At 45.7% G+C, this 24,984-nt stretch overlaps 3 protein-coding genes and 1 pseudogene across 11 annotated transcripts; 3 read left to right on the forward strand and 1 right to left on the reverse strand.

Annotated features, from left to right (window-relative positions):
• The first annotated feature begins 93 nt into the window (after window positions 1–93).
• TMCO6 (transmembrane and coiled-coil domains 6) lies at window positions 94–8,939 on the forward strand. Of its 9 annotated transcripts, none has more exons than XM_042985378.1 (12): window positions 94–293; window positions 3,438–3,550; window positions 5,502–5,617; window positions 5,723–5,906; window positions 6,159–6,263; window positions 6,440–6,525; window positions 6,741–6,875; window positions 7,090–7,201; window positions 7,319–7,505; window positions 7,652–7,746; window positions 8,130–8,297; window positions 8,543–8,939. In XM_042985378.1, exons 2-12 carry the CDS (start codon window positions 3,530–3,532, stop codon window positions 8,654–8,656), a joined length of 1,323 nt encoding a protein of 440 aa, XP_042841312.1. In that variant the 5' UTR covers window positions 94–293; window positions 3,438–3,529; the 3' UTR covers window positions 8,657–8,939. The 9 variants fall into 9 exon arrangements, with proteins under 9 accessions (XP_042841312.1, XP_042841313.1, XP_042841300.1 ...); XM_042985379.1 differs by lacking the exon at window positions 94–293 and adding an exon at window positions 3,040–3,137; XM_042985366.1 differs by lacking the exon at window positions 94–293 and adding an exon at window positions 3,144–3,296.
• A 63-nt stretch (window positions 8,940–9,002) lies between these two features.
• Window positions 9,003–11,255, reverse strand: NDUFA2 (NADH:ubiquinone oxidoreductase subunit A2). Its single transcript, XM_007077894.3, has 3 exons — window positions 11,088–11,255; window positions 10,852–10,958; window positions 9,003–9,213 (listed from the first exon to the last, which is right to left on the reverse strand). The coding sequence occupies exons 1-3, from the start codon at window positions 11,186–11,188 to the stop codon at window positions 9,122–9,124; spliced, it is 300 nt and encodes a 99-aa protein (XP_007077956.1). The 5' UTR covers window positions 11,189–11,255; the 3' UTR covers window positions 9,003–9,121.
• Window positions 11,256–11,391: 136 nt separating this feature from the next.
• Window positions 11,392–22,461, forward strand: IK (IK cytokine). Its single transcript, XM_007077898.3, has 20 exons — window positions 11,392–11,519; window positions 12,069–12,135; window positions 14,235–14,327; window positions 14,676–14,735; window positions 15,805–15,972; window positions 16,143–16,257; window positions 16,650–16,720; window positions 16,920–16,966; window positions 17,781–17,944; window positions 18,448–18,556; window positions 18,861–18,900; window positions 19,060–19,279; window positions 19,437–19,455; window positions 19,928–20,006; window positions 20,461–20,541; window positions 20,796–20,853; window positions 21,609–21,697; window positions 21,860–21,968; window positions 22,135–22,169; window positions 22,255–22,461. Exons 1-20 carry the CDS (start codon window positions 11,504–11,506, stop codon window positions 22,280–22,282), a joined length of 1,668 nt encoding a protein of 555 aa, XP_007077960.1. The 5' UTR covers window positions 11,392–11,503; the 3' UTR covers window positions 22,283–22,461.
• Window positions 22,462–22,837: 376 nt separating this feature from the next.
• LOC102952032 lies at window positions 22,838–24,383 on the forward strand (annotated as a pseudogene).
• Window positions 24,384–24,984: the final 601 nt, after the last annotated feature.

A 24,984-nucleotide genomic window follows, 5' to 3' on the forward strand; every position in this document is an offset into this window, starting at 1 on the left:
TTTTGCCAAGAAAAAAAAGCAAGTGTCCCAGAGGGTGGTGTAGGGGCTATGCCTCTATAACTGCCCTCGCAGTTCTGCACCTGTGGATTCTGGGGAAAGAGCTATACAAAAAAAATGTTTGAATTCTCACTTCTCCTATTTTTCAGGAATGGCTTCACATCTGTCCTCATTCCAAACAGGGAGGCTTCATGAGGCCAGACTGCTCTCTGTGTGCCTTGTTGATCATGCCCTTATACCCTGAGCCATGCCCCAAAGCCAGGCCAGGTCACTGGTGCATTCTTGAGGACCAAGATGTGAGTATAGCTCAGTGTTGAATACACTGACTCTGCAGTCAGACAGCCAGGCTTGGAATCCCAGCTCTACCACTGAGGTTGTAAGATTTGGGCAAGTTTCTGGGCCTCAGATTTCTGCGCTACTGCTTTGTAAAATGGAGCTAATGGTAGTACCTGTCTATGACTACAGAGCCACATCTATTAGAGTACTCCTGATTGTTATGTTCTTCATCAAAGCCTCTGCATTCAGAAGACTCAGGCCACTGAAGCCTGGCTCCTTAGCAAACCCCATCATTTTGGGGAAAGCACTTTGTGGTGCAAATGAAGAGGGGCAATGATGGTTTGCAAAGATCCCCAACTCACACCTTGATTCAACAAATATCTATCATTTGTCTACCAAATGTCAGGGCTGGTACAAAACCCGGGGATGCAGACATGGTCATCACACAGTCCCTCAAGTACTCCAGGAAGTGGAAGAGGCAAACACGGACCCAGAGCTACAGTCCATAGAGAAGAGGACTCAGAGGAGAGAAACCAAGGACTTGTGGGAGCTCTGGAGAAAGGAACAGTGAGCACTGTATTAGAGAGGACATGGGGCTGTTGTTTACAGGATTGACAGTCTTGTTGGGCAGATAAGTGCAAAAAAAATCAGGGTGGGCAGCTGTAACTCTCTGAGCAGACATTTTGCCTGGTGACTTGTCTTACCTTCGCCACCAGGAGAAATATGTAGGTGTTAAAAGCAGCCTGTCCCATGACAAAGGAGATAAGACCCAGACCCTACCTCCAGCCAGAGCATGGTGCATAGCAGGTGCTCAGTAAATGGTTGTCCCGGAGCTGGATGGATGTTGAACCTGGAGAGATGTGGGGGCAGGATGATGGTCTGCAGATATTTAACTAGGTGATTTGTGGAAGAGATTGAAGGCAACTGACTCCAAGAGATGAAATTAAATTCTCGGGAAGGAAGTTGGTTTGAAAGTGCCAAATCTTAACCACTAGACTACCAAAGGAAGTTGGTTTGAAGAACTGTTCCCTTTCCTGGATTTGCTCTTTTATTTGCCTAAGTAATAGCTTTCTAAAAATTAGAGGCCTCCAGGGAAAGCTATTAGGTAAATGTTTTATAAATTACTGTTTCTCATTTTCAGTCATACCTAACGATTTCGGTAGGCTAATGTCCTGTCTTCTTAGGTACGCATCAAACTTGGCACACATTAGAAATCATACAAAGTCCTGGATAGTTTTCATTTAACTAATCGATAGAAAAACACTTATTTTCCTATTGTAAGTGTGAAGCTTTTTGATTGTTAATAAAAGAATCTACCAACCATCAAAAAAATAAAATAAAATAAAATAAAAATAAAAATTGGAGGCCTCCAATAGAAATTTTTAAGTGCTACCAACACTCTACTTTCTTGGAATTTTGAAGGAGAGGAGACAACATCAAACGATTACACTGTAACTTAATGACAGCTGTGAAAAGGGTTATGAACTATACATTGTTATAGGCTCTCATGACAGGGAAGCAGGTACAGTAGTTCTGAGTAGGGGACACTGTAATTGAGATCCTGAGGGTGGTGTTAATTAAGGGAAGGGTGCTTATTGGGGATGGTGGAGCAGAGACAGGGCTCTAGGGAGGGTAACAGCCTGTGCAAAAGCCTGGAGAAGGAGGAAAGCAAGGGCTTGGAACAAAGAGAAGATCCCAGGAGAGATGAATTAGTTGAGGCTCCCTTCCATTGAAAACTGGAGAGGTATGCAGGGATTAGACCATGCAAGGCTTACTTGGCCACAATTCAGATTTCAGAGGTAAGGAACACAGTTTTTAAATTCACCAGTGTTTCCCCAGTGCCTGGTAGTTAATGGCACTCAAAATTTGGTTTAAGAATTACTTAACCCCCCGGGCGCCTGGCTGGCTCAGTTGCATTCTACTCTTGATTTCGGCTCAGGTCTTGATCTCATGGTTCCTGGGATCTAGCCCTGAGTGGGTGGGGCTCTGCTGATAGCGCAGAGCCTGCTTGGGATTCTCTCTCTCCCTCTTTCTCTGCCTTTCCTTCGCTCTTTCTGTCTCTTTCAAAAAAAAATAAACAGTAAAAAAACAATTAAATATTAAAAAAAGAATTACTAGGGGCGTCTCGGTGGGTCAGTCGGTTAAGCGTGGGACTTGGGCTCACGTCATGATCTCACAGTCCATGGGCTCCAGCCCCACCTCCAGCTCTGTGCTGACAGCTCAGAGCCTGGAGCCTCCTTCAGATTCTGTGTCTCCTTTTCTCTCTTTCTCTGCCCCTCTCCGTAACACGCTCTCTCTCTCAAAAGTAAATATACATTAAAAAAAGAATTACTTTTATTTAGAACAGGGAAATAATTATATTTGTCTCATTTTCTTTATACGTGTTGTACTGGGGATAACTCATGATGGAGAACAATAAAGTAATGCGAATCCAGCGTTCATCAGTGAGAGCCGAGTTATTGGTGAAATCTTCCTAGAGGTCGGGGTAGTTTTGAATGTTCGTCTAGGATGTGTTAGGTATGGGGAGGTTGTATTTGCCGAGCGGAAGGTGAGGCACTGTCAGTCCAAGTCGAGGCTGAGTTTCTTTCCTAGAACTGGGAAGGAGAAAAACCGTGATGTTCGGCTTTGCTTAGGTTCCTGGCTGCAGAGGTCCTACTCCGCCTCTAGCTTTCGCTCCGCCCCTCCCTGCCCTAGTCCCACCCCATTCTACTCTCCCTTCGCCCCGCCCCTCCATCGGTCCTTACCCCCTCTGTCCCCGCCCTGCTCCACATCGTGGTCGCGCATTCTTGCTCCTCCCCGCCTTCTCTTTGCGCCGTGCTCCGCCCACTCGCACCTCCTTTTCCGGCAAGCGCTGCGGTTGCGCGGTGCGTGCCATCTTTTAGGCTCGTGGAGGGGTTCGCTGCCTTTCTGCTTTGGGCGAATTTTATCCAGGCCCACCATGTGGAGCGGAAGGCAGGGTCGCCTCAGACCGGTGGGCTGCGTGGTAGAGGAGCTACGGTGCCGCCGACGGGAGCGGGAGGCAGGTGCTGGCGAGCACGGGAGACGGCAGGATGCGCGGGGTGGCTATGGCGGTCGGAGATAGGATAAGGAGGCTCCCGGGTTGGAGACGGGGTTCAGAGTCCTAGATGCCCCCCCCTACGTTCAGCCGGCTTCTTTGCCCCCAGCACTGCGGAAGGCGCGGAGGGAACAGCAGCTGATCAGTAAGAGACTGCTGAGAGACGACGCGTCGGAGGAAGCCGAAGGGGGATGTGTGGCCATGATCCTTGGGGAAACTGAGGTGAGGCGACAGGGTGCACGGTGAGGTCGACACCGGCTGGCGCCAAATTCCTTTTGAGGTCTGCCCCACATCTGGACGCGGTCCCTTCACTACCTCCATCCATCCAGTGGGCCAAGCCAGAAACCGGTGAATCATCCTCGACAACTCGGTCTCTCATCCCCACACCGATACATCAAGTCTTAGTCGTTTTAAACGTCTTAAGGAGCTTTGGCGTCCTTACGTGCTTCACCATCGTGGCTAAGCCATCCTCTTCTCCGTGTACTCACAATAGCCTTCTAACAGGTCATCTGTATCTGTGCTTGCCGCCTTCAAATTCATTCTCCATACATCAGACAGATGTGCCTTTTAAGAACACATAGAGACCGAAATCTTTCCTGTGACCTATAATGTCCAGCACTGTCTAACCTTTGCCTCCCTCCAACCTTACTAGTTTATTCATCTTAGCCCAAATTACCTTTTTTAGGTTTTTTTGTTTTTGTTTTTTTGTTTTTTACTTATTTTTGGGAGAACGCAAGCCAGGGAGGGGCAGAGACAGGAGGACAGAGGCTCTGAAGTGGGGTCTGGGCTGAAGCCTTACAGAAGCGATCCTGATCGCTGGGATCGAACTCACCGGGAGATCTTGACCTGAACATAAGTGGATCCTTCAACTGACTGAGCCACCCAGGTGCCACATCCCTTTTTAGTTCTTGAAAGACTGTATTAGGCTCTTTCCTGTCTCAAGTCATTTGCATTTGCAGCATCTAAAAGTGAGTCTCTTTTAGTATTGTCTTGACAGACTGCAGAATATCGATCCTACTAATTGCTTGTTTATCGTTTTTCCAACGAGACTTATTTATTTGTTTCTTAATGTTTATTTATTTTTGAGAGAGAGACAGAGTGCGAGCAGGGGAGGGGCAGAGAGAGAGGGAAGGAGACAGAATCTCAGGCAGGCTCCAGGCCCCGAGCTGTTGGCACAGAGCCTCATATGGGGCTTGAACCCTCCAACCGCAAGATCATGACCTGAGCCAAAGTTGGACACTTAGCTGACTGAGCCACCCAGGTGCCTCAGAACCTACACCCTATCTTAGTTGTTGTCATTGAAAACTCAGATGCCTGTAGACTATCAGGCATATAGTAGATGGTCAGTATTTAGTGAATAAGTGAATGAAATGATTAGTTTTACCTGATTTATTCATTCAGCAAGCATCGGGCATCCCCTTTGTTTATATTGTCTATGTTTACATATGTTGTTCACAAAGCACTCGTGCCTAGGTTCATTGGTTCATTGTGTGCTTACTTTATGCCAAGAGACTGTGCTGGGTACTGAGGTACACAAAGATGAAGAGAATCCCTTTCTTTGAAGTGCTTGCAATAACCCAGTGAAGGAGACAGGTGTGCTAACCACCTGTCATGAAGGAAACATGAGGCACAATAGAAACCCCTAAATGTGCAAAAGGAAGCCAGGAAGACCTTACTTCTCAGAGGCAGTAACCGGAATAGAAATCTGAAGGGAGTGGAGGACCTGGGGAGGGTATCCCAGGCAGAAAAATAGATTGTGCAAAAGCTTGGAAGCATTAGAAACAAGTCATATTATGGTAGGTGTTGGAGTATAGGTTGCACGGGGAGAATGGCTAGAGGGATAGGTTGTGCCAGACTGAAAGGTTTAAATGTTATCCTTGAAATAACCCCTTAAGAAGGCAGGAAAGATGTTATTCCCATTTTTCAGGTGAAAAACTGAGGTTTAGGTTTCTTGTAGAGAAGTGGCAGGGCTGGTATTAAACCCAGTTCTGATTCCCTCTTCTGTCTACCCTACTGCAAGATTGAGACTTACTAGCCATATTAGTGTGAATGACAAGTTCTAGGGATGGTGCAACATTGGAGTGCTCACAGGTGAAGTGGGCAGAGTAGGACTCATGCTTGCTTTCTGGCAACTTTATGTTGCCATCTCTTCTCTCCATGCCCTGTGCTCCAGATCCAGCATTTCCTACGATTAACACAGCAGGGGACAGAAGAAAAGGAGAGAGAGAGGGCTCTGGTCAGCCTTCGTCGAGGCTTGCAGCACCCTGAGACGCAGCAGACCTTCATCTGGTCAGTGTGGGTGGTGTGAGTTGGGGCTGGGTCTCTAAGAGATGGACAGGAGTGTGGACGGGATGGGCCACAGGCTGAGCAGGGCTCTGGTGCTCACTCATGTAGGCTGGAGGGCAGCATGCGGACCTTGGTCGGGCTTCTGACCAGCAACCAAGCCCTGTTGCAGCTTGAGGCCGCTCGGTGCCTTCATGAGCTCTCTCATTCTGAACAGTCTGCGGTGGCTGAGGCCTGCCTGCCAGCCACTTCCTACCTTCTCACCTACCTCTCCGGTCACAGCTCAGACTTTATAGTAAGCCTTGTCCCTTCCTACCTTGTTCTTGGCTTGGATTTAAAAATTATGCTTTTGGGTGTAGTTTGACCTGGCACATAGGGGAAGAAGAAAACTTGTTTCCCCTGATGTTCATAGCCATACATATGCCCATCATCTTCCACTCCCTTTTGCCCAGAGCCTGGAAGACAACACTGTTCCATCCTCCGCACTCCCACCCCCACCCTAGCCTGAGATAGGCTATGCCCAGTGCTTTTGTTGTCCCACTCTCAGGAGCTCTGTCTGTATACACTGGGTAACCTGATTGTGGAGAGTGAGGCTGTGAGAAGGCAGCTCCTGCCACAGGGCATTGTTCCAGCCTTGGCTGCCTGCATCCAGGTGAGCGTCCATCTACTGTCTCCCTCCTTGGGCAGCACTCCCCTCACTTGTCTCTACATGGTCCCCCTGCTTTGTTTAGGCAGCTTCAGCCTCTGCCCTATGCTAAGGGGTTGAAGGTCACAGGGAACCTTATGACACGGTTTCCAGAGTCAGATCTGTGCTCTGTCTACTTCTAGTCCCCCCATCTGACTGTGCTGGAAGCCCTTGGATATGCCTTATCCCAGCTTCTGCAAGTTAAGGAAGCTCCAGAGATGATCATCCCGTAAGTAAAATTGTGTCTGCAGATGTGCGGGTAGGTGTGACCCACTTTGTATTGTAACCCCTGGAGGTGTGATTGAGTCTTGTTTCCAAAGCTATTGCACATTTTAGCTCAAGGTGTCTGGCTGGGAAGAGCTTTGGATTTGAATGCTTTCCCACCTGCTCTTAGGATTTGGGAAGAATGACTGGCATCTTGGTTTCTGTGGTTCCCACTCACAGCTCTCCTTCTGCTGACAGCTCCGTCTTGGGCTCCACTCTCCCTGAGCACATCCTGCGACTGTTGCAACCTGGTCCAAAGCTGAACCTTGGGGTTGCTGTGGAGTTTGCCTGGTGTCTGCACTATATCATCTGCAGGTAACAAAGGCCTTTTGCAGAAGTCCCACAGACCTTCCCTAGGGCTCCCTTCTAGGACACTCTTGTTTTTGAACTTTGGTTTCTGGAATTTCAGAGAGTTTTCTTCTTTCTGTAGTGCTCTTTACTTGGAGCCCAGGAAGCCTACAACCTAGGCCATTTGCCATCTTAAAGGTAGGATTGACTGAGTAGTGACTATTTGATTCTTATTGCCCAGCCAGGTCGACAATACCCTGCTTATCTCCCATGGGGGTCTGTCCACTCTGGGGTTGCTGCTATTGGACATGGCTGGAGCTGTCCAGAGAACAGAGGATACAGGACTGGAGCTGGTAGGTGAAGAGAACAGGTCAAGGTCTGGGCTACCTTTCTTCCTACTCTGTTCTTCCTTCAGTACACAGGTAGCCCCTTCCTCCTTAGACCATACTCAGACCAACTTGTCTTTGCAGCTGGCATGTCCTGTGCTTCGGTGTCTAAGCAACTTGCTAACAGAAGCAGCAATGGAAGTTGTGGGAGGGCAAAATCAGCTTGAAGACGAGCGTGTTGTGGTTGCCTTATTTATCCTTCTGCAGTTCTTCCTTCAGAAACAGCCCAGCTTACTTCCTGAGGGCCTCTGGCTCCTTAACAACCTCACTGGTATGTGTCATAATGTGCCTAGGACCTTTAGATACTGGACATACTTACTCACTGACTTGGCCAAGGTGGGTAGGATTTGGGGGGGGGGGGCGGTTGCAGTTTCATTTCCCTGTTTGAGGACTCTACTGTGACATTTTCCCTTCTAGCAAACAGTCCTAGTTTCTGTACCTCCTTGCTCTCCATGGATCTGATTGAGCCCCTCTTGCAGTTGTTGCCAGTTTCTAACGTGGTGAGCATATTGGTAGGTATTGGGGTCACTTAAGTATGGGATCTGGTGCCAAAGTAAAAACAGCGGGAGCAGGCCTTTGCACTCAGAAGTACCCTTACCTGAGAGCTGGCAGGTGGTGTGGTATGGATGGCTTCAGGGCCAGACCAGTCTAGATGTGAATCCTTAAACGACTAGTTACTAACCTTGGGCAAATCAGCTTATCATCTTGAACTTTAGTTTCCTCGTGTGTAATTGGGAATAGCAGTCCTACCTGAGGGCAGCTGTAGGGATTACAAAACATGCATATAAGTGCTTGGCATGGTGCCTGGCCATGTGGTCAGCACTCCATATTTTAGCGATCTTTAGTCTTTAGTTTTCATCCTTTGTGGGGACTGTGTATACATGTCTTTCTGCAGGTCCTCACAGTTCTGTGCAACGTGGCAGAGAAGGGTCCTGCTTACTGCCAACGTCTGTGGCCAGGGCCCTTGCTCTCCTGCTTGATTGGTACACTGGCCTCTCCTGACATTGAGGTAGTAGGCCAGAGTTTGGAGCTGCTGCAATTGCTGTTCCTCTACCAGCCAGAGGTGGGTTTTGGCCCTGGTCCCCTGTTCTGAGGCCTCTAGTCTCACTATGGCCCCTTTCCTTCCAGTCCTATCTCTAGTCACTTCTCTGGGCCTGGCAAGCCTATATGGACTCCAGGTCGGAACTTCCAGCCTCTTTTTGGGAAGGCTTTCTTCCAAATAGAGGTGGATTAACCCATAAGCCTGTAGGAATCAAGTGTTAGGGCACAGGGACCCAGGTATTAAATCCTTTTCTACCCTGCCCTTAGGCTGCTAAGGATTTTCTGCAGCAATCAGGGCTGCAGGTCCTGGAAAGGCACCAGGAAGAGGCCCAGCTCCAGGATCGTGTGCATGCTCTCCAGCAGACAGCGCTTCACCAGTGACCTTTTTGATGTCATTCTACTCATCACCGCCACCCTACCCTTGCCCCAACTTCCTTGCCCATGGATCCCCCTTTGAGGTTTTAGAACCGTAATGGTATCTCCTGCTCTCTGCTCCTGTGTCTAAGCCAAGACTTTCAAAGCTCAGCTCTTCTTTGACCCAGAACTGTCCATATAGGACCAAAGGGGACTTGATGTGGGCCTGGAATCACCCCCCCCCCCACGCCCCCCATTAGCAGCTCGTGGTTTTTGAAGGGACAGAATAAAGTTTTATTTTTACATTAAACTGGTTTGTCCCAGTGGTTGCACAATAAGGGGTGGAGGGGAAAATAAGGGCATCCAGAGATGGTATTTTTCAGCACAAGCTTTATAAATAACAGAAGAACACATTTTCCCCACATTTTACTCAGTCCAGCATAGCCCAAGCTTTGGGGCTGTTGCTCTTAACAATCAGTGGAGGCTTCACCTTCAGGCTTTGCCACTTAGTACATTCTCCATGGCTCTGGTTACTTGATCAGCACTGAAGTTATTCAAAGAGACATTCTTCTCTTGGCCAAATGCTGAGGAGACAGAGAAGTAATTAAATATCCAATATGCACTGAGGGGGTACTAAGATATTAATAAAAGGTCTTTGTCTTTAACTTACAGTTTTGTGAGAATAGGAAAAGTAATGAGATATCACCAAGATGTATTTGGGATGCCTAGAATTTATCCATTGGGTGTCAAATACCTCTAGGAAGCACAGGTCTGACTAGAATTTGGGGTGATTCTGGGTGGCCACAATGGGAAGGAAGGTGTTTCGGGGCAGTTTTTAGGGGCCTGGTAGGTATTTACTATTGAGCACAGTTTGCATGGGCCTAGCCTTGGCTAGGTGCCAAGTCTATGGCTCCCATAGTCCTAGTATAATACACTCATCTGTATCCATCTCCTCTAGTCTATTGACTTTTTACTCCCCATTTAAAAAAAATGTTTATTTATTTTGAGGGAGAGAGAGAGACAGTGCGAGCAGCAGAGGGGCAGAGATAGAGGGAGGTATAGAATCTGAAGCAGGCTCTAGGCTGTGAGCTGTCAGCACAGAGCCCAAGTGGGGCTCAAACTCACCAACTGTGAGATCATGACCTGAGCCAAAGTCAGATGCTTAACCAACTGAACCACCAAGGCGCTCCCTCCCCAGTTTTTAATACATACTGCAGTTACCCACTGTTAGAACCAGTCTACCTTAAGTGTGATTTTATTTTCTTCTGTCATTCCTAGGCAAAGGTGTAGTTAAAACTGTGACCACAATACCATTATTGAGTAAGTCTAATAGGTACTGTGTGCCTACTATGTGTCAAGCAATTTAATTTTCAGATTATGGAAAACTTAAATTGGGAATATGAGCAAAAGGTGCTAAGGGCATTGTTACATAACTTGCCAGGGAATTCCTTATTGAGGAGGTGATACACATATTCAGACCTGAATAACAACAACCTGAATTACAGCTAGCTAGCCATGAAAATCTGGTAGAAGTGCATCCTAAAAAGGGGGAACACGTGTAAAAGGCTCAACTCTGTTGTATCCTAGCTGCATAACCTTAGTTATGTTCCACAAAAAAAAATTTTTTTTTGGTAAGCTCCACACCCAATGTTGGGCCTGCAACCCCCACATCAAGAGTCACATGCTCTAATGACTGAACCAGCCAGGTGACCCTGCTGCATCAAAATTTTTATTCATCCTTCTCATCTCTACAATGAGAAAAAAACCAAACACCCCCTCATATGATTAATGAAGATTAAATGAGATTTAGGCAAGAAAGCACTCAACACGCCTTAGCATTAATTACTCAACAGAATCATCTTAAGTTTTTGTTACTGAGATTTTCACACTACCAAGTATAGCACTGCCCACACCTAATGTGTAAGGACCCACATCGATGGTAATTGACTAGCATCTTTTCTTCCCCATCTGAACCCCGTTCTGAATTACGAAAACAGCTCTTGGAATTTACGCAGTACCGGGCCCGTCTCCACACCTATGCTATTAGAGACAGGAAACTTCCTGTAACCGTGCAAATGTGAATTTATCTGAAACAACCTCAAAAGCAAGGACGAAGTCCGAGTTCCAGTCTCCCTACAGATTTCTGCTTGACCCCTGGATGACTCTGTGTCTTCAAACCATTGTTCTACTGAGCTCCTAGACCGCCTGCTTCCCCCGCTCACCGTAACGGGCCCAGAGCTTGGGCTGCACATCGGAACACTCGCGGATTAGGATTGGCAGGTCAGGGTTCGCCTTCTTCAGCTCCACATAGTGTTTCTCGATAAATTCCCTGTGGGGGGGGGGGTGCGGAAGAGAGCTGTGCGTGCTATCTACGCGCCGGCCTCCCCAAACACCCGGGAGACAGAGGTCATGACCTGGGAACCCCGAAGCTTACCGGCCCCACTACCTTGTGCCTCACCTGACGCCCTGACTGCCAGGCGAGCGCTGGCACAAGTGGACGCGAATTTCACGCAGGCCCAGTTTTGCCCGAATTCCGCGACTGGCTACAGCCGCCGCCATCTCCGCTAGCGCTTAACTCCCCGCCCTAGGACTTCCGGTCATGTTCTCTAATCCTACCAATCGCGGACCCTCCAGTTCCCGCGATATTTAGATGACGCAGGGGGGCAGGCTAAAGTTTAGCCAATGCCTTAAAAGCATTGCCAAGGGAACGTTCTGGTTTTTGTCCAATGTCTGGGCTAGCTGGCGGTGGCGGAAAGGTTGCGGAGCGCAAAGCACTGTGGGCTGTTCCTGAGGTGCATTGTGGGAAAAAGCTTGTCGGTGCTGTGTTGTCGCTGGAGCTTTAGTCATTGGTGGCGTTGAAACACCGCAGTCGAAATGCCAGAGCGAGACAGTAAGGCTCGGGTCGTCTGTTCATTATTACCTTGAGGACTTGGGACACTTGGCGTGTTGTTTTCGCCTCAGATCTTAAACCCTGTGTGGAATCTGGGGGGTGGAGAGAGGGCGGGGTGTGACGCTGGAATCCGGCGAAGCCGTTGGGTCCTGAGTGAAACCGGGAATCTCCGGACTGTTGTCTCTAAGCCTTGTCCTTGCCCCAAGTGACGACGGGTGGTTTATCTGTGAACTATCCCCTATCCCCAGCACTTAATCTTGAATTGCGCCAATTTATCTTTCACGCAGTATCTTAGATGTCCTCTTCAGGAAGTCTTTGCTGATCCTCCAGCGCTGGTTTAGGGGCCCTCTCCTCTGCACCAACAGCTCCTTGTATTTTCTCACTTCGGCACATAATTATGATCTATTGTCACTGTCTTTGTTCTTACCGTTCTTCCTCACTATATTGTGAGCAGTTTGACGTGAAAACATCCGTATTGTTCGCTGATACATTCCAGCTTTTGCACAGGGCCTGACACGAAAGAGATTTAGTGCCTATTATTTTTCTTAGGTGAGCCTTTCTCCAACCCCTTGGCTCCAGATGGCCACGATGTGGACGATCCTCACTCCTTCCACCAGTGAGTGTTTCATTATGGGACTCTGGGAATGAACTAGGGGGCAAGTAGAGTGGTGTGGTGATGGTGAAAGAATTCTAAGTTGTCAGCAAGGATGGTCCAAAAAATTGTGCCACTTGCTTCTTTATCTCTGTGAACTTTAGCTGGATCAGGTCAATTGCATCAAAGTATTAGAGAGGAAATTCTGGCTGGGAGGGTGCTAGTTTTTAAAATTAATGTTTAATTACATATGATACAGAAGTTGATTCTTGTAGAAAATTAAAGTAGAAATAAGGGTAAATAACATCCCCAGTCCCTTTCTTAGAGGTAACCACTGTTCCTTTTTTATTTGTCTTTTTTTTCCTTTTTTCTTTTTTTTTTAACATTTATATACATACTTGCATGTCTGAGGAAAATATATTATTACTCTATAATTTGAAGTCTTAAAATTAAATGGTACGGTGTTGTGTATATATATATCATTTTGCCACTTGGTTTTCCCCACTCCATATCTTGGAGATTATTATATATTTTTTTTAAGTTTATTCAGAGAGAGAGAGAGAGAGGAAGGGAGGAAGGGAGAGAGGGAGGGAGAGGGAGAGAGAACACCAGTAGGGGAGGGGCAGAGAGAGAGGGAGAGAATCCCAAGCAGTCTCTGCACTGTCAGCACAAAGCTGATGTGGGTCTTGAACTCACAAACCATAAGATCATGACCTGAGCCAAAGTCAGAAGCTTAACCAACTGAGCCACCCAGGCACCCTTTGGAGATTATTTTCATGGCAGTAAAAAGGACTCCCTTCTTGACCAGATTTTCATCAGGCTTCTCTGGGGTCTGTTTTTGACTAGGACTGTTGGGCTCCTGTTTAGCAAAGAATGCTGTTAAGCCAGTTTATGGAGAATCCCCTTAAGTAATGAAGTAGGTCCAGTTAGGGTCCTTTTTCTACCCTTGATGCTTAAAAGTTCTTTTAGTAATTTTTTTTTAATTTTTTTTAACATTTATTTATTTTTGAGACAGAGAGAGCATGAACGGGGGGGGGGGGGGCAGAGAGAGAGGGAGACACAGAATCTGAAATGGGCTCCAGGCTCTGAGCTGTCAGCACAGAGCCCGACGCGGGGCTCGAACTCACGGACCGTGAGATCATGACCTGAGCCGAAGTCAGACGCTTAACCGACTGAGCCACCCAGGCACCCCAGTAATTTTTTATAAGTCTCCATTTGTCCCAGTGTATATTCAGAGTTGAGTGTCAGTTCCTCTCCCCTATTGCAGTAGTCTTTATTCCTATGACAGTAGTCTTTTTTTCTTTTTTTTTTTTTTTTAAGTTTTTTAATTTATTTATCAGAGAGAGAGTGCATGCCTGAGAGCAGGCGTTGGGCAGAGAGAAGGAGAGAGAGAGGCAGGTTCCATGCTGTCAACGCAGAGCCTGATGCAGGGTTCGAACCCATGAACTGCAAGATCATGACCTGATCTGAAGCTGGACACTTAACTGACTGAGCCACCCAACTGCCCTTACTATGACAATAGTCTTGAACAGTGTCTTCCTTGGGAACACTTAGCAGAATTCTTTGCTACAACTGGGCACAGCAGGCCCAGAAAGAGCCCGACTGAAGTTTGGCCAAGGAGTAAGTCTTTGTCATTGTACCAATTAAAATTATCTCTTATACCATTGTTGCTATCTACCCCACATTTGAGAAACATGATTTAATTAGTCTCTAGTTAATATACATTTAGGTTGTTTCCAAGTTTTTATTATCTTCATATCCGAAACTGAACCTTTTTTACAGGCCTTCTAATATACCTATGTCAGTAATTAGCAAAGCTAAATATAGGTGAATGGAGTTGCTAGGTCATAGGAGATACACATGTAAATTATGATACTGCCAACTTATCCTCATATCGGCTGTACTGACTTATGTATGTTCCCTTCAGCAGAATGTTTACTTCCCACATTCTCACTCATACTTGATTTATCAGACTTTTTAATTGTTAACACTGTGATGCATTAAAAGTGGCATGTTTTTGTCTTAGTTTGTATTTTCATAGTTTCCAGTAAAATTAACCTTTTTTTACATACTCCTTTTCCAGTTTTTACTAGGTACTCATTTTTAAAATCTTTGCCTTCTAGGTCAAAACTCACGAATGAAGACTTCAGGAAACTTCTCATGACCCCGAGGGCTGCACCCACATCTGCACCACCCTCTAAATCACGTCACCATGAGTAAGTTCTGGGGTCTTTCAACCTGTCTCTTATTTCCTTCCTATGGAAAATCTACCAAATTAGATGTCTTAGGAACTGGAAGCCTAGTTATTTTTGAAGACTGTGATTCTGATTGTCTCCTGCTGGAGATTGAAGCCCCAGTGGAGACTGGGGTGCTCTAGGAACTCAGAATGTTCCACATACCACTTGTACTACTAGAGTTGCTGCTGGTGCTTAAATGGACAGAGGTCCATTCCAGCCCCATGGACTCAGATACTGGGGTAGGTATTGGGGAATATATGATTTTAATAGTGCTTCAGATGGTTGTGATGTTTTCTAACGCTATCAGTGAATTTCTTTGTCTTCTAGGATGCCAAGGGAGTACAATGAGGACGAAGACCCAGCTGCACGAAGGAGAAAAAAGAAAAGGTGAAGGAAGGATGGAGGAGTGTTGGGCTTTAAGGTGGATAGTATTTGGGGGAAAGGAGTAGGAGGTAGTAGTAGGAGCATAAAGATTAACATTTTCCTTTTATTATTTTGAGGTTCTGTGCTTCACTGGAGAGGAGGGATAGGTAGAGTGGCAATTTAGGACTCTGGAGTCAGCCTGCAGTATTTTAATCTCATCTTTACCAGTTTCTAGCTGGATAGCCGTGGGCATATTGCCTAACCTTTCTAATAGTATTCTTTTTTTTTTTTTAATTTTTTTTTTTTAACGTTTATTTATTTTTGAGAGAGAGAGAGACAGAGCATGAATGGGGGAGGGTCAGAGAGAGAGGGAGACACAGAATCCGAAACAGGCTCCAGGCTCTACGCGGTCAGCACAGAGCCCGACACGGGGCTCGAACTCACGGACCGTGAGATCATGACCTGAGCTGAAGTCGGCCGCCCAACCAACTGAGCCATCCAGGCGCCCCTCTAATAGTATTCTCATGGGTAGAACAGAGAGTGATTTCACAACTTTTTATCAGGTTGTCATGAGGATCAGTTGCAATATAAGTGCAGCTGATATAAGTGCATATAAGCACTTAGCACTAGTGCCTGGCATACGATAACCACCCAGTAATACTTGTCTACTGTTATCACCATCATCATCATTATCATCATTATTCATTTCTATGATACTAAAACTTCTGGACCTGGTGTTTTGCTGTTCCTTTCTTTCGGGGGAGGACCAGCAAGGAATGACTGACTTTCAGTTGAAATTTGGAAGGTGATAAAAATTTAGATAACTTCCTGGTTGCCCTATGGAAAATTCTCTACAAAGTTGGGTGGCATTGAAGAATTCTGAATTGACAGAATGTCCTGAGGTGGCATTGAAACACTGTGATCTGGAAGATGCTGTAGTTCTGATTTTGAGAACTATCAAGAGGTGGCCAGCAGTTCTATCAGGACATATGTGAGTTTTCACCAGAGAGTTGGAGGAAACAGGCAGGAACAATTCTGCTGACCTTGGGATAACAGCTGGTGAGCTTTACGCATTGCTTTTCTCTTGTCACAGTTATTATGCCAAGCTTCGTCAACAAGAAATTGAGAGAGAGAGAGAACTAGCAGAGAAGTACCGGGACCGTGCCAAGGAACGGCGAGATGGTGTAAACAAAGATTATGAGGAAACTGAGCTAATCAGTACCACAGCTAACTACAGGGCTGTGGGCCCCACTGCTGAGGCGTGAGTACCATGGCAGCCAGGGTATGATTCCCTAAGCATCCCAGAATCCTGCAATCACAGTGTGAGTTCTACCTAACACTTTACCCACTTTGGAGCCTCAGCTGAGCCATTTCAAGAGGGACTTGAAGACATAAAAGACTATTCTAATGTGGTTCTCTTTCCATATATAGGGACAAATCAGCTGCAGAGAAAAGAAGACAGTTGATCCAGGAGTCCAAATTCTTGGGTGGTGACATGGAACACACCCATTTGGTGAAAGGCTTGGATTTTGCTCTGCTTCAAAAGGTAAGCCTTGGTGGGTGGGTGGAGAGTAATTCTAGAGTGCTGAATGCTCTTGTACAAGCCTTTCCAGGTGAAGGAGGGAGACTTCTGTTAGTCCAGACCATGTAGAAGGGCTAATGGTGGCTCTTGTTTAGGACTAATTACTATTCATCCTTCAAGTGATCACCTAGGTATGGTTAAGCCCCATTCCTCACCTCCTACTTCCTGTACCTTTGCATAGCTCTTCTATTTCACTTATCATAGTTATCACATTTTGTTGTCTCTTCTGCTGTAAGCTATCTTAGGGCAAGCACTGTATTGACTTATTTAGTATTGAGTCCTTAGTTCCTGGTACAGCAAGGTGTATAGTGGTGTTAGGTAAATGTATGTAATATGAATAAATGTCTAAACTCTAGGTACGAGCTGAGATTGCCAGCAAAGAGAAAGAAGAGGAAGAACTTATGGAAAAGCCCCAGAAGGAAACCAAGTAAGTAAACATTGTGGAGAGCTTGAGAGTTTAGAAAAGTGGGACTTAAAGTAGGAACACTGTGGATTCTGTGTCTCCCTCTTTCTCTGCCCCTCCCCTGCTTTCACTTTGTCTCTCTCTCAAAAATAAATATTAAAAAAAAAAAAAGATAAAAAAGTAGGAACACATTTAGCAAAAAAATTTATTTTTATCTTTCTAGGAAAGATGAGGATCCTGAGAACAAAATTGAATTTAAGACACGTTTGGGTGAGTACAGAATTTCTACGCTAAAGGTTGTACATTTTAGGTGAATTGTAGGGACTTAATGCTCTGAGCAGGATATGCTTCTCCTTTCCCTCAACCTGCTTTCCTCTATCTTGCCCCCAGAGTAGCTAGTTCTTATAAAATGCTCTACTAGAAATTGGATGTGGACTTAGTCATTTCATGTGTGTTATTAATGTCTCCTCAATTATGTTGGAAGCTGTTTCAGATTGTGGTTTATGCATTAAGGGAAGTAGCTCGTAGCTTATGCGTTAAAGGAGGTAGCATGGTTGGTGATTAAAAGCTCAGAATTTGCAGTCTGAGACCTGGGTTTGAATCCTGGTAATGAAACTGCACTAGGCATGTGATATTAGGCACCTGACTTCACTTCACATTACCTGTTTGTCTGCAAAAATGGGGCTAATTCACCTCATGGGATTATTGGGGCAAAGAAAAGTAGTTTATGCACCGTACCTATCATATTAAGCATCTTTCTTCCTCACAGGGCCTAATACAATGTGAGGCACATAGTGCTCTTGAGAAGACATTGTAAAAGACTGGATAGGAGCTCAGGCTTTGGAGATAGATTGCCTGGGTCCCCTTCTTTATTCTGTTGCTTGATAGCTGTATGATTCTAGGTAAATCATTTCACTCAACTTTTGTATCTTTATCAGTTAAAAGGAGATAGTAAGGCACATCTTATAGGGCAATTGTGAAGTTTGAGTGGTGGCTGGCACAGAGTTAAGCACTCGATAAATGGCAGCTATTAATTGTAGAAGGTTCTCAGTGGCTATGCTTGCTGCTCGTCCTGTTTTTGTAGGCCGCAATGTTTACCGCACACTGTTTAGGAGCAAGGCATATGAACGCAATGAGCTGTTCCTGCCAGGCCGCATGGCCTATGTGGTAGACCTGGATGACGAGTATGCAGACACAGATATCCCCACCACGCTTATCCGCAGCAAAGCAGATTGCCCCACTATGGAGGTAAGTGACTTGAGAGCCTCTTACGTGAGCCTTAAACCTGGGAACCAGCCTTGATTCTGCCCTGGGTCTCGTCCACCACATTTAACCCATCACTGAGTCCTGTCCACTTTTCACTTTCTAAATTTCAATTTAGATTCACTGGAGTGATTTTTACAAATGGCTGGTGTGATCTTTTTCAACATGTACATTTTTGCCTCACCACTATTGAGAAGCTTTCAGTGATTTCTCATTGAGAAATTGCCCTTGCACCTTTTGGCCTTCTGAGCCACTTTTCACCATGATTCCCTGTTGTTCTCCAGGGAATCCCAGCTCTCTTGAACATGCTTGATTCACTTCTGACACAGATCTCTTTGTATATGCTATTCTGTTTGCCTGGAATCTCCTGTAACACCTTTCTCTGTTTTCACCTAGTTGGTTATAATTTGTCCTTTAGTTTGTTAAGTGAATGAAGTGAAGAGATTCTTGTTCTGTGGGATAATATCCTTGCTACTTGGGGTTTTCAGGCCCAGACAACACTGACTACAAATGACATCGTAATCAGCAAGCTCACCCAGATCCTTTCCTACCTGCGGCAGGGTACCCGCAATAAGAAGCTCAAGAAGAAGGATAAAGGTAACCTGGAGAGTTAGGGAGAGAAACCTTAACTCTGGAGGGGCATTTGAGGGTGGAACCATGGTCTGCTGGAGCCTTCTGTGTCTAGAACATCGGGGGGCTCCTGGAGAGCAGCAAAAAATGAGAGCAATAGAGCATTAACTTGGCTCACCCAGAAAGCAGTGGTCAGCTTTGAGACTTGATGGGGGAGAGTATTGGGAGATTTTATTATCCCACCTTCTAAACAGATGGGCATTCAGAGCTGTTTAGGCTAAGTGGGAATCAACTCAGGAATATTTTGTTCACTACTCTCTTTATATCTTAGGGAAGATGGAAGAGAAGAAGCCCCCTGAGGCTGACATGAAGTATGTATCGTAGCACTGTCACCTGATGTGAGGGAGGAAGGAGCTCTTTGTTTCTTGTTTTTGGCATTTTGGGGAGGCCTTGGTGTGAGAATCTGGAGAAATGGCCAGGGAGAGTGGAAGTGGTGTGACTTTGGCAGCTAGGGATCTCTGTTTTTCTAGTATATTTGAAGACATTGGGGATTATGTGCCATCCACAACCAAGACTCCTCGGGACAAGGAGCGGGAGAGATACCGGGAACGAGAGCGTGATCGGGAGAGAGACAGAGACCGTGACAGAGAACGGGAGCGAGAACGAGATCGGGAGCGGGAGCGGGACAGAGAGAGAGAGGAAGAGAAGAAGAGGCACAGTTACTTTGAGAAGCCAAAAGTGGATGATGAGGTGAGATAGGACCCTGGTACCGAGCGGTAGAACTGCCCATCTCTGTACCTGCCCAGCCAGGTAGGGTAGGGAGTTGATTCAGGGATTAGTCAAGTGGGGAGGAATGAGTGTAAATCCTTCATGGTGATACTCACTTCAGTTTCTCTTTTCTTTCCAGCCCATGGACGTTGACAAAGGTGGGTTGTATCTGAGACATCTTGAATTAGCTCTGGTGGTCTTGCTTTGCCCTGGGCTGAGAGTCTATCCTAGAGTTCAGAGCTGGCAACGGTTGGGATTGTGGGACTTCTGGTCTGGGTTCTCATTAAGATCCACATCTTGCTTCATGGAATAGAAAGAAGAGGAGTCTGGAGTTCCCTCCCTCTTCCTGGGCAATGGCAGGCATATTTGCTCTGTTAGATACAATTCCTCCAGCTTTGCGGTTCTGAAAGACATGAGGCAGGTCTCACCGGCCGTATTCTTTGTACACAACCCCATTTCACCCAGAGTAGCTCATTATTAGTTGAAATTTGATTAAAATTATGTTAACTAAAAGAGGGTTTTTTCTGTTACTTAAAAAATGGTTTTATGAAAACAGGTTAGAAGTGTGTGTGGAAAAGAGGTCGAAAGTTCCTTGTTTGACATTCTGAATAGAGTTCCCTTTCCCCCCAGGACCTGGATCTGCTAAGGAGTTGATCAAATCAATCAATGAAAAGTTTGCTGGATCTGCTGGCTGGGAAGGCACTGAATCATATCCTTTATTTCACTATGTTGTTGGATTCTAGAAAACTGTTGTCCTGTTTCTTTCCAATTCTACCTACCTCCCTGTTTCCCCACAACCCCTGGCTCCCATCCTGCCTCTTACCTCTTATGGTGAATTTTGATAGAATTTTGCATTCGTTGTGACTTCCCCTTTTCTCCCCACATTTGTTCTTTTTTCTTTAAGGTATTATTATTTTTTTTAAGTTTATTTCAGTAATCTACACCCAGTGTGGGGTTTGAGCTTAACGACCCTGAGATCAAGAGTCACATTCTCTTCTGACTGAGCCAGCCAGGTGCCCCATGACTTTCCCATTTCTCAGAGGATTCACGCAAGCTCACAGCCTTCTCCTCACAAGTTTTCATGTTGGGGCTTCTAGGCCTTGGCCCTTCCTTCTTGAAGCTTTTCTGCTATAGGTAGAATTATTTTCTTTGACATAGCGTATGCTGAAGAAGCCAGAGGACAAGAAGCAGCTGGGAGACTTCTTTGGCATGTCCAACAGTTATGCTGAGTGTTATCCAGCCACGTATGTGAGACTGTTAAAGAAGGGAGGCTGGGATAATTGGACAATAAATTGTGGGGAGGGGGATGAGGTGGAAATTTCATTAATTTGGACCCATGGGTACTTATTTGGATGAACTGTTCTTTGAGGCTCTGGGTGGGAGGTCTGGGGGTGGCAGTTGTCATTTCTAGGCATATGGCATCTTAGTTGGGTGGGTTTCTGGATAAAGCATAGGAGTATGGGTCTGCACCATCTCTTTAACTGTTGCTTCTCTCCAGGATGGATGACATGGCCGTGGATAGTGATGAGGAGGTGGATTACAGCAAAATGGACCAGGTGTGGAGTTGGAAGGATGGGTAGGGATTTGGGGGTAGTTACTCTTCAGCAGTATCCCCCTCCCCCCTCCCCAAAGATCTGTGTCTTGTTTTCTGGGCCTTAACTTTTCCTCCACTGCAGCACTAAGAACAGCAGCATTGTGAGTCATGAGAAGCTTAACCTTTAACGTATCTGTCCAGAAGCAAATGAGATATGCCCAAAATAGATTTATTTCCTACAAAATGCCAGGCTTTGATTTCTGTACTAGGCAGTAAGCAAGCCTTTAGTGCATAAATAGAAAGAGTAGGAAGGAACTTCAGTCTTGAGAAAAATAACTGAATTTTATTCTAGCAGGATTGAAATGTTCTTCTCTGTCTTAAAAACAAAAGTACCTTAACAAATAATACCATTAATGGTGGCGAAATTTCAACTAGTTTTTCCTTGTTTTTACTGCAGTGGTTGAGCATGGTGTAATTCCATCTTGGAGACTTGCTGAACCCTGGCTCTGCCAAGTTTTGTGACCATGACAACTTATTTTACTGCTTATGCTTCAGTTTCCTCATCGAGAGAATTTGGAGGAATATGGTTGTTTTTTAATAGAGTTTGAGGAAATTAAATAAGTGTTCAGAATAATGCCTGGTACATAGTAAGCATTTATTAGGGTGGGATTTATGAATGATGAAACAAGATTGTGGGAGAACCTGGCTTTATTAAGAGCTAAAATTCTGTTTCCGCTGACATTTCTAACTTCCTTGTTCTCACTGTGTCTCTAACAGGGTAATAAGAAAGGCCCCTTAGGCCGCTGGGACTTTGATACCCAGGAGGAATACAGCGAGTATATGAACAACAAGGAGGCTTTGCCCAAGTGAGTTGTACTAAATATGGCCAAAGATTGAGGAGAGGGATGATGATGGGCCAGCCTTCACCAGAACAGGTTCTCTAGTCACAGGGCCATCTGGGAACACCTTGCTACTGCTATGCAACCTCTGATGCCTTCTTTCTCCCAAATGTCCTTTATTGTTCTCAGAGCTGCATTCCAGTATGGTATCAAGATGTCTGAAGGGCGGAAGACCAGGCGCTTCAAGGAAACCAATGATAAGGCAGAACTAGATCGACAGTGGAAGAAGATTAGTGCAGTAAGTGAGACTGCCTCTTAGGTGGACTTCATCTGAGGGAGACAATGGCCCACAGATGCAGGAACAGGCAGGGGGTTGGAGAGCAAAGGAGAGCAGTCAGACTTGCGTCTTAGGTGAGCTTAGGCTCACAGCATAACTGTTGTGTGTTAACTGTTCTTTTTTGTAGATCATTGAGAAGAGGAAGAAGATGGAGGCTGATGGGTGAGCAGTAGCATTTTTCCTCTGGGGCACTAATAATTGGTTAGAGTACTGATCTTATGCCAACACCTTTTTCCTTCCATTGCAGAGTTGAAGTGAAAAGACCAAAATACTAATCTCTGGTTCCAACTGCAAAAAGATTCACCACAAGGATGTGCTTGCCACTGTTTGCTTTCTATAATTCCCCAAAGAGTTGCAAGGTGTCTTTCTGTGAATGTATATAAAATGTTGTATAATCATTTAGTTCCATTAAAACTGGTCAACCTGGGGCACCCTGGGTGGCGCAGTCTGTTAAGTGTCTGACTCTTGATTTCAGCTCAGGTCATGATCTCATGGTTCGTGGGATCAAGCCCTGTGTCTGGGCTCCGCTCTGACAGTGTGGAGGCTGCTTGGAATTCTCTCTCTCCCTCAGTCTCTGCAAACCCTTCCCCCCGCTCTCCCTCTCTCTCTTAAAATAAATAAACTTAAAAAAAAAATCAAAACCTTGTTAACCTGCTATGCTGTCTTCTCTGTGTTCAGCATCCTCCTTTCAGGACCCCTGAATCACCAAGAGGAATTCCACTGATTGTGTAAAATGTACATGTGGAAAGTTAGCTCAGACCTTCTTTAAGCCATGGTTCTAGATTGCTGGATAAGGATCCTAGCCAGGACGCCTAGTGGAGAAGGACGTAATGACCTCACGGATGGGCAAGAGGTAAACAGGAACATAAGGATGATTGGTCTCAAATAACAGAGGCATTCAGGGCCATATGTGGCCTATTCTTAGGACAGAGATTCCCTGGGAATTCGGGTCCACCCAATGGGCTACCAGTCTCATTTCAAGGTTGTGCAGGACTAAGCTCTAGGTGAAGGTACCTGAGGACAATCATGGGAATAAAAATGAACATTTCAAGGTTGTGCAGGACTAAGCTCTAGGTGAAGGTACCTGAGGACAATCATGGGAATAAAAATGAATTTATACCCCCCCCCCCCCCCCCCCGCCCCGTGCTTTTAGTAATTCTAAGCACAAATTGCTGATTCTCTGGCTGAAGAGATAATCCTGGTAAGTGCCTTGGGGGGGCTCCCTATGCTAGGCCAGCAGGGTTTGGTGCCCTTCAACACCCTGAAATGTTTGTCAATGCCCAAGGTGGGTCCCTGGCCTCCGAATCATTCCATCCCCAACCTTTTCCCCCTCTCTGCTCATTGCTAGCACTTTAAGGTCTGGTGCTCATAGGGTCATCATTTATTTTCTGACTGGATGCCTAGCTGCCACTTTTTACCCTGAGCCTAAGACCTGTCCAAGAAAGGTAGAAGGCCACCTTAACTTTTTGCCTTGCTTTTGGTCACTTTTAGCTTGATAGGGCAAGATCATTTGAGGAAGCCAGCTTTGTGCATGGCACCTAGAAGGATGAAATTGGGCCTTGTCTGCAACAGCACCTAGAATGCCTAATATCAGACAGTAAAGGACATCCTGGTCTCATGGTTGAAGCAGTGGTCTCAGTTAAGGGTCACAGAAACCTGGCTCAGATAAAGATACCTAGAGGGTCATTAAATTTAACACCTGGCGTTTGGGGGTGTGTGGCTGGCTCAGTCCATAGAGCATGTGACTCTTGATGTCAGGGTCATGAGTTCAAGTGACATGTTGGGCATAGAGCTTAATTTAAAAAACAAGACCTGGGAGTTGACTCAGTTTAAAATTCATTTCTGGGGGTGCCTGGGTAGCTCAGTCGGTCGAGCATCTGACTTCAGCTCAGGTCATGATCTCACAGTTCGTGAGTTTGAGCACCACGACAGGATCATTGCTGTCACCATGGAGCCTGCTCGTCCCTCATTTGCATTCTCTCAAAAATAAATAAAAAACATTAGAAAAAAAATTGTTTCTGGCTCTTTCTTTCCATGGCAGCAGAGCTCTTGCAATCATAGTCAATGTTCCTAAAACCTGCCAGACTTTCTGCAAGAAGTATGGCAAGCACCAACCCCACAGAGTGTACACAGTACAAAAAAGGCAAAGATTCTCTGTAAGCCCAGGGAAAGCGGCGTTATGACAGGAAGCAGAGTGGTTATGGTGGGCACACTAAACTGATTTTCTAGCAAAAGCCTAAGATTACAAAGATGATTGTGCCGAGGGTTGAATGTATTGAGCCCAATAGCAGATCTAAGAAAATGCTGGCTATTAAGAAATGCAAGCATTTTGAACTGGGAGGAAATAAGAGAAAGGGCCAAATGATCCAGTTCTAAGGTTTATATTTGGTTATATTATGAAGACAATAACATCTTGAGGTTATGTTAAATAATAAAAATCAGTTTCTACAGAGGAGCCTGGCTGGCTAACTTGGTCAGTAGAACATGTGACTCTTGAACTAAAGGTGTGAGTTCAAGCCCCATACTGGCTGTAGAGCTTACCTTAGAAAAAATTTTTGGGGGTGCCTGGGTGGCTCAGTCGGTTAAGGGTGGGTCTTTGGCTCAGGTCATGATCTCCTGATCTGTGGGTCATGATCTCATGGGGTTTGTGCCCCCATCGGGCTCTGTGCTGACAGCTGGGAGCCTGGAGCCTGCTTTGAGTTCTGTGTTGCTCTCTCTCTGCCCTTCCCCTCTGCTCACACTCTTTCTCGAAATAAACATTAAAAAATATATTAAAAAAATTAAAATCAGTTTCTGCAAATATCACCAAGACTTGTGGACATGACCGAGGTCCTCTGGTTATCCACATGGTGAGTGACAAGGACCCCCAACACCACATGGCAACTTTTCCATTCACACAGGACATAGAGCTTCTCTGAGGTCCCTCACCTCACTCACCTCTTATTAAGGGCTTTGGGCATCAGCATATGTCTTAGAA

This window comes from Panthera tigris, chromosome A1 (assembly GCF_018350195.1).
Source record: "Panthera tigris isolate Pti1 chromosome A1, P.tigris_Pti1_mat1.1, whole genome shotgun sequence".
Classification (NCBI taxonomy): domain Eukaryota; kingdom Metazoa; phylum Chordata; class Mammalia; order Carnivora; family Felidae; genus Panthera; species Panthera tigris.

Excerpts from the sequence above, each read along its gene's own strand:
- TMCO6 (XM_042985366.1), top strand. The coding sequence starts at position 3,212 with ATGTGGAGCGGAAGGCAGGGTCGCCTCAGACCGGTGGGCTGCGTGGTA. Across the intron at positions 6,526-6,740 it reads GCTCCAGAGATGATCATCCC|CTCTCCTTCTGCTGACAGCT; the intron begins GTAAGTAAAATT and ends TCCCACTCACAG. Across the intron at positions 7,747-8,129 it reads CTAACGTGGTGAGCATATTG|GTCCTCACAGTTCTGTGCAA; the intron begins GTAGGTATTGGG and ends GTCTTTCTGCAG.
- NDUFA2 (XM_007077894.3), bottom strand. The coding sequence starts at position 11,188 with ATGGCGGCGGCTGTAGCCAGTCGCGGAATTCGGGCAAAACTGGGCCTG. Across the intron at positions 10,959-11,087 it reads CCTGGCAGTCAGGGCGTCAG|GGAATTTATCGAGAAACACT; the intron begins GTGAGGCACAAG and ends CCCCCCCCACAG. Across the intron at positions 9,214-10,851 it reads CAAGCTCTGGGCCCGTTACG|CATTTGGCCAAGAGAAGAAT; the intron begins GTGAGCGGGGGA and ends CTGTCTCCTCAG.
- IK (XM_007077898.3), top strand. Across the intron at positions 14,328-14,675 it reads TCTAAATCACGTCACCATGA|GATGCCAAGGGAGTACAATG; the intron begins GTAAGTTCTGGG and ends TTTGTCTTCTAG. Across the intron at positions 14,736-15,804 it reads CGAAGGAGAAAAAAGAAAAG|TTATTATGCCAAGCTTCGTC; the intron begins GTGAAGGAAGGA and ends CTCTTGTCACAG.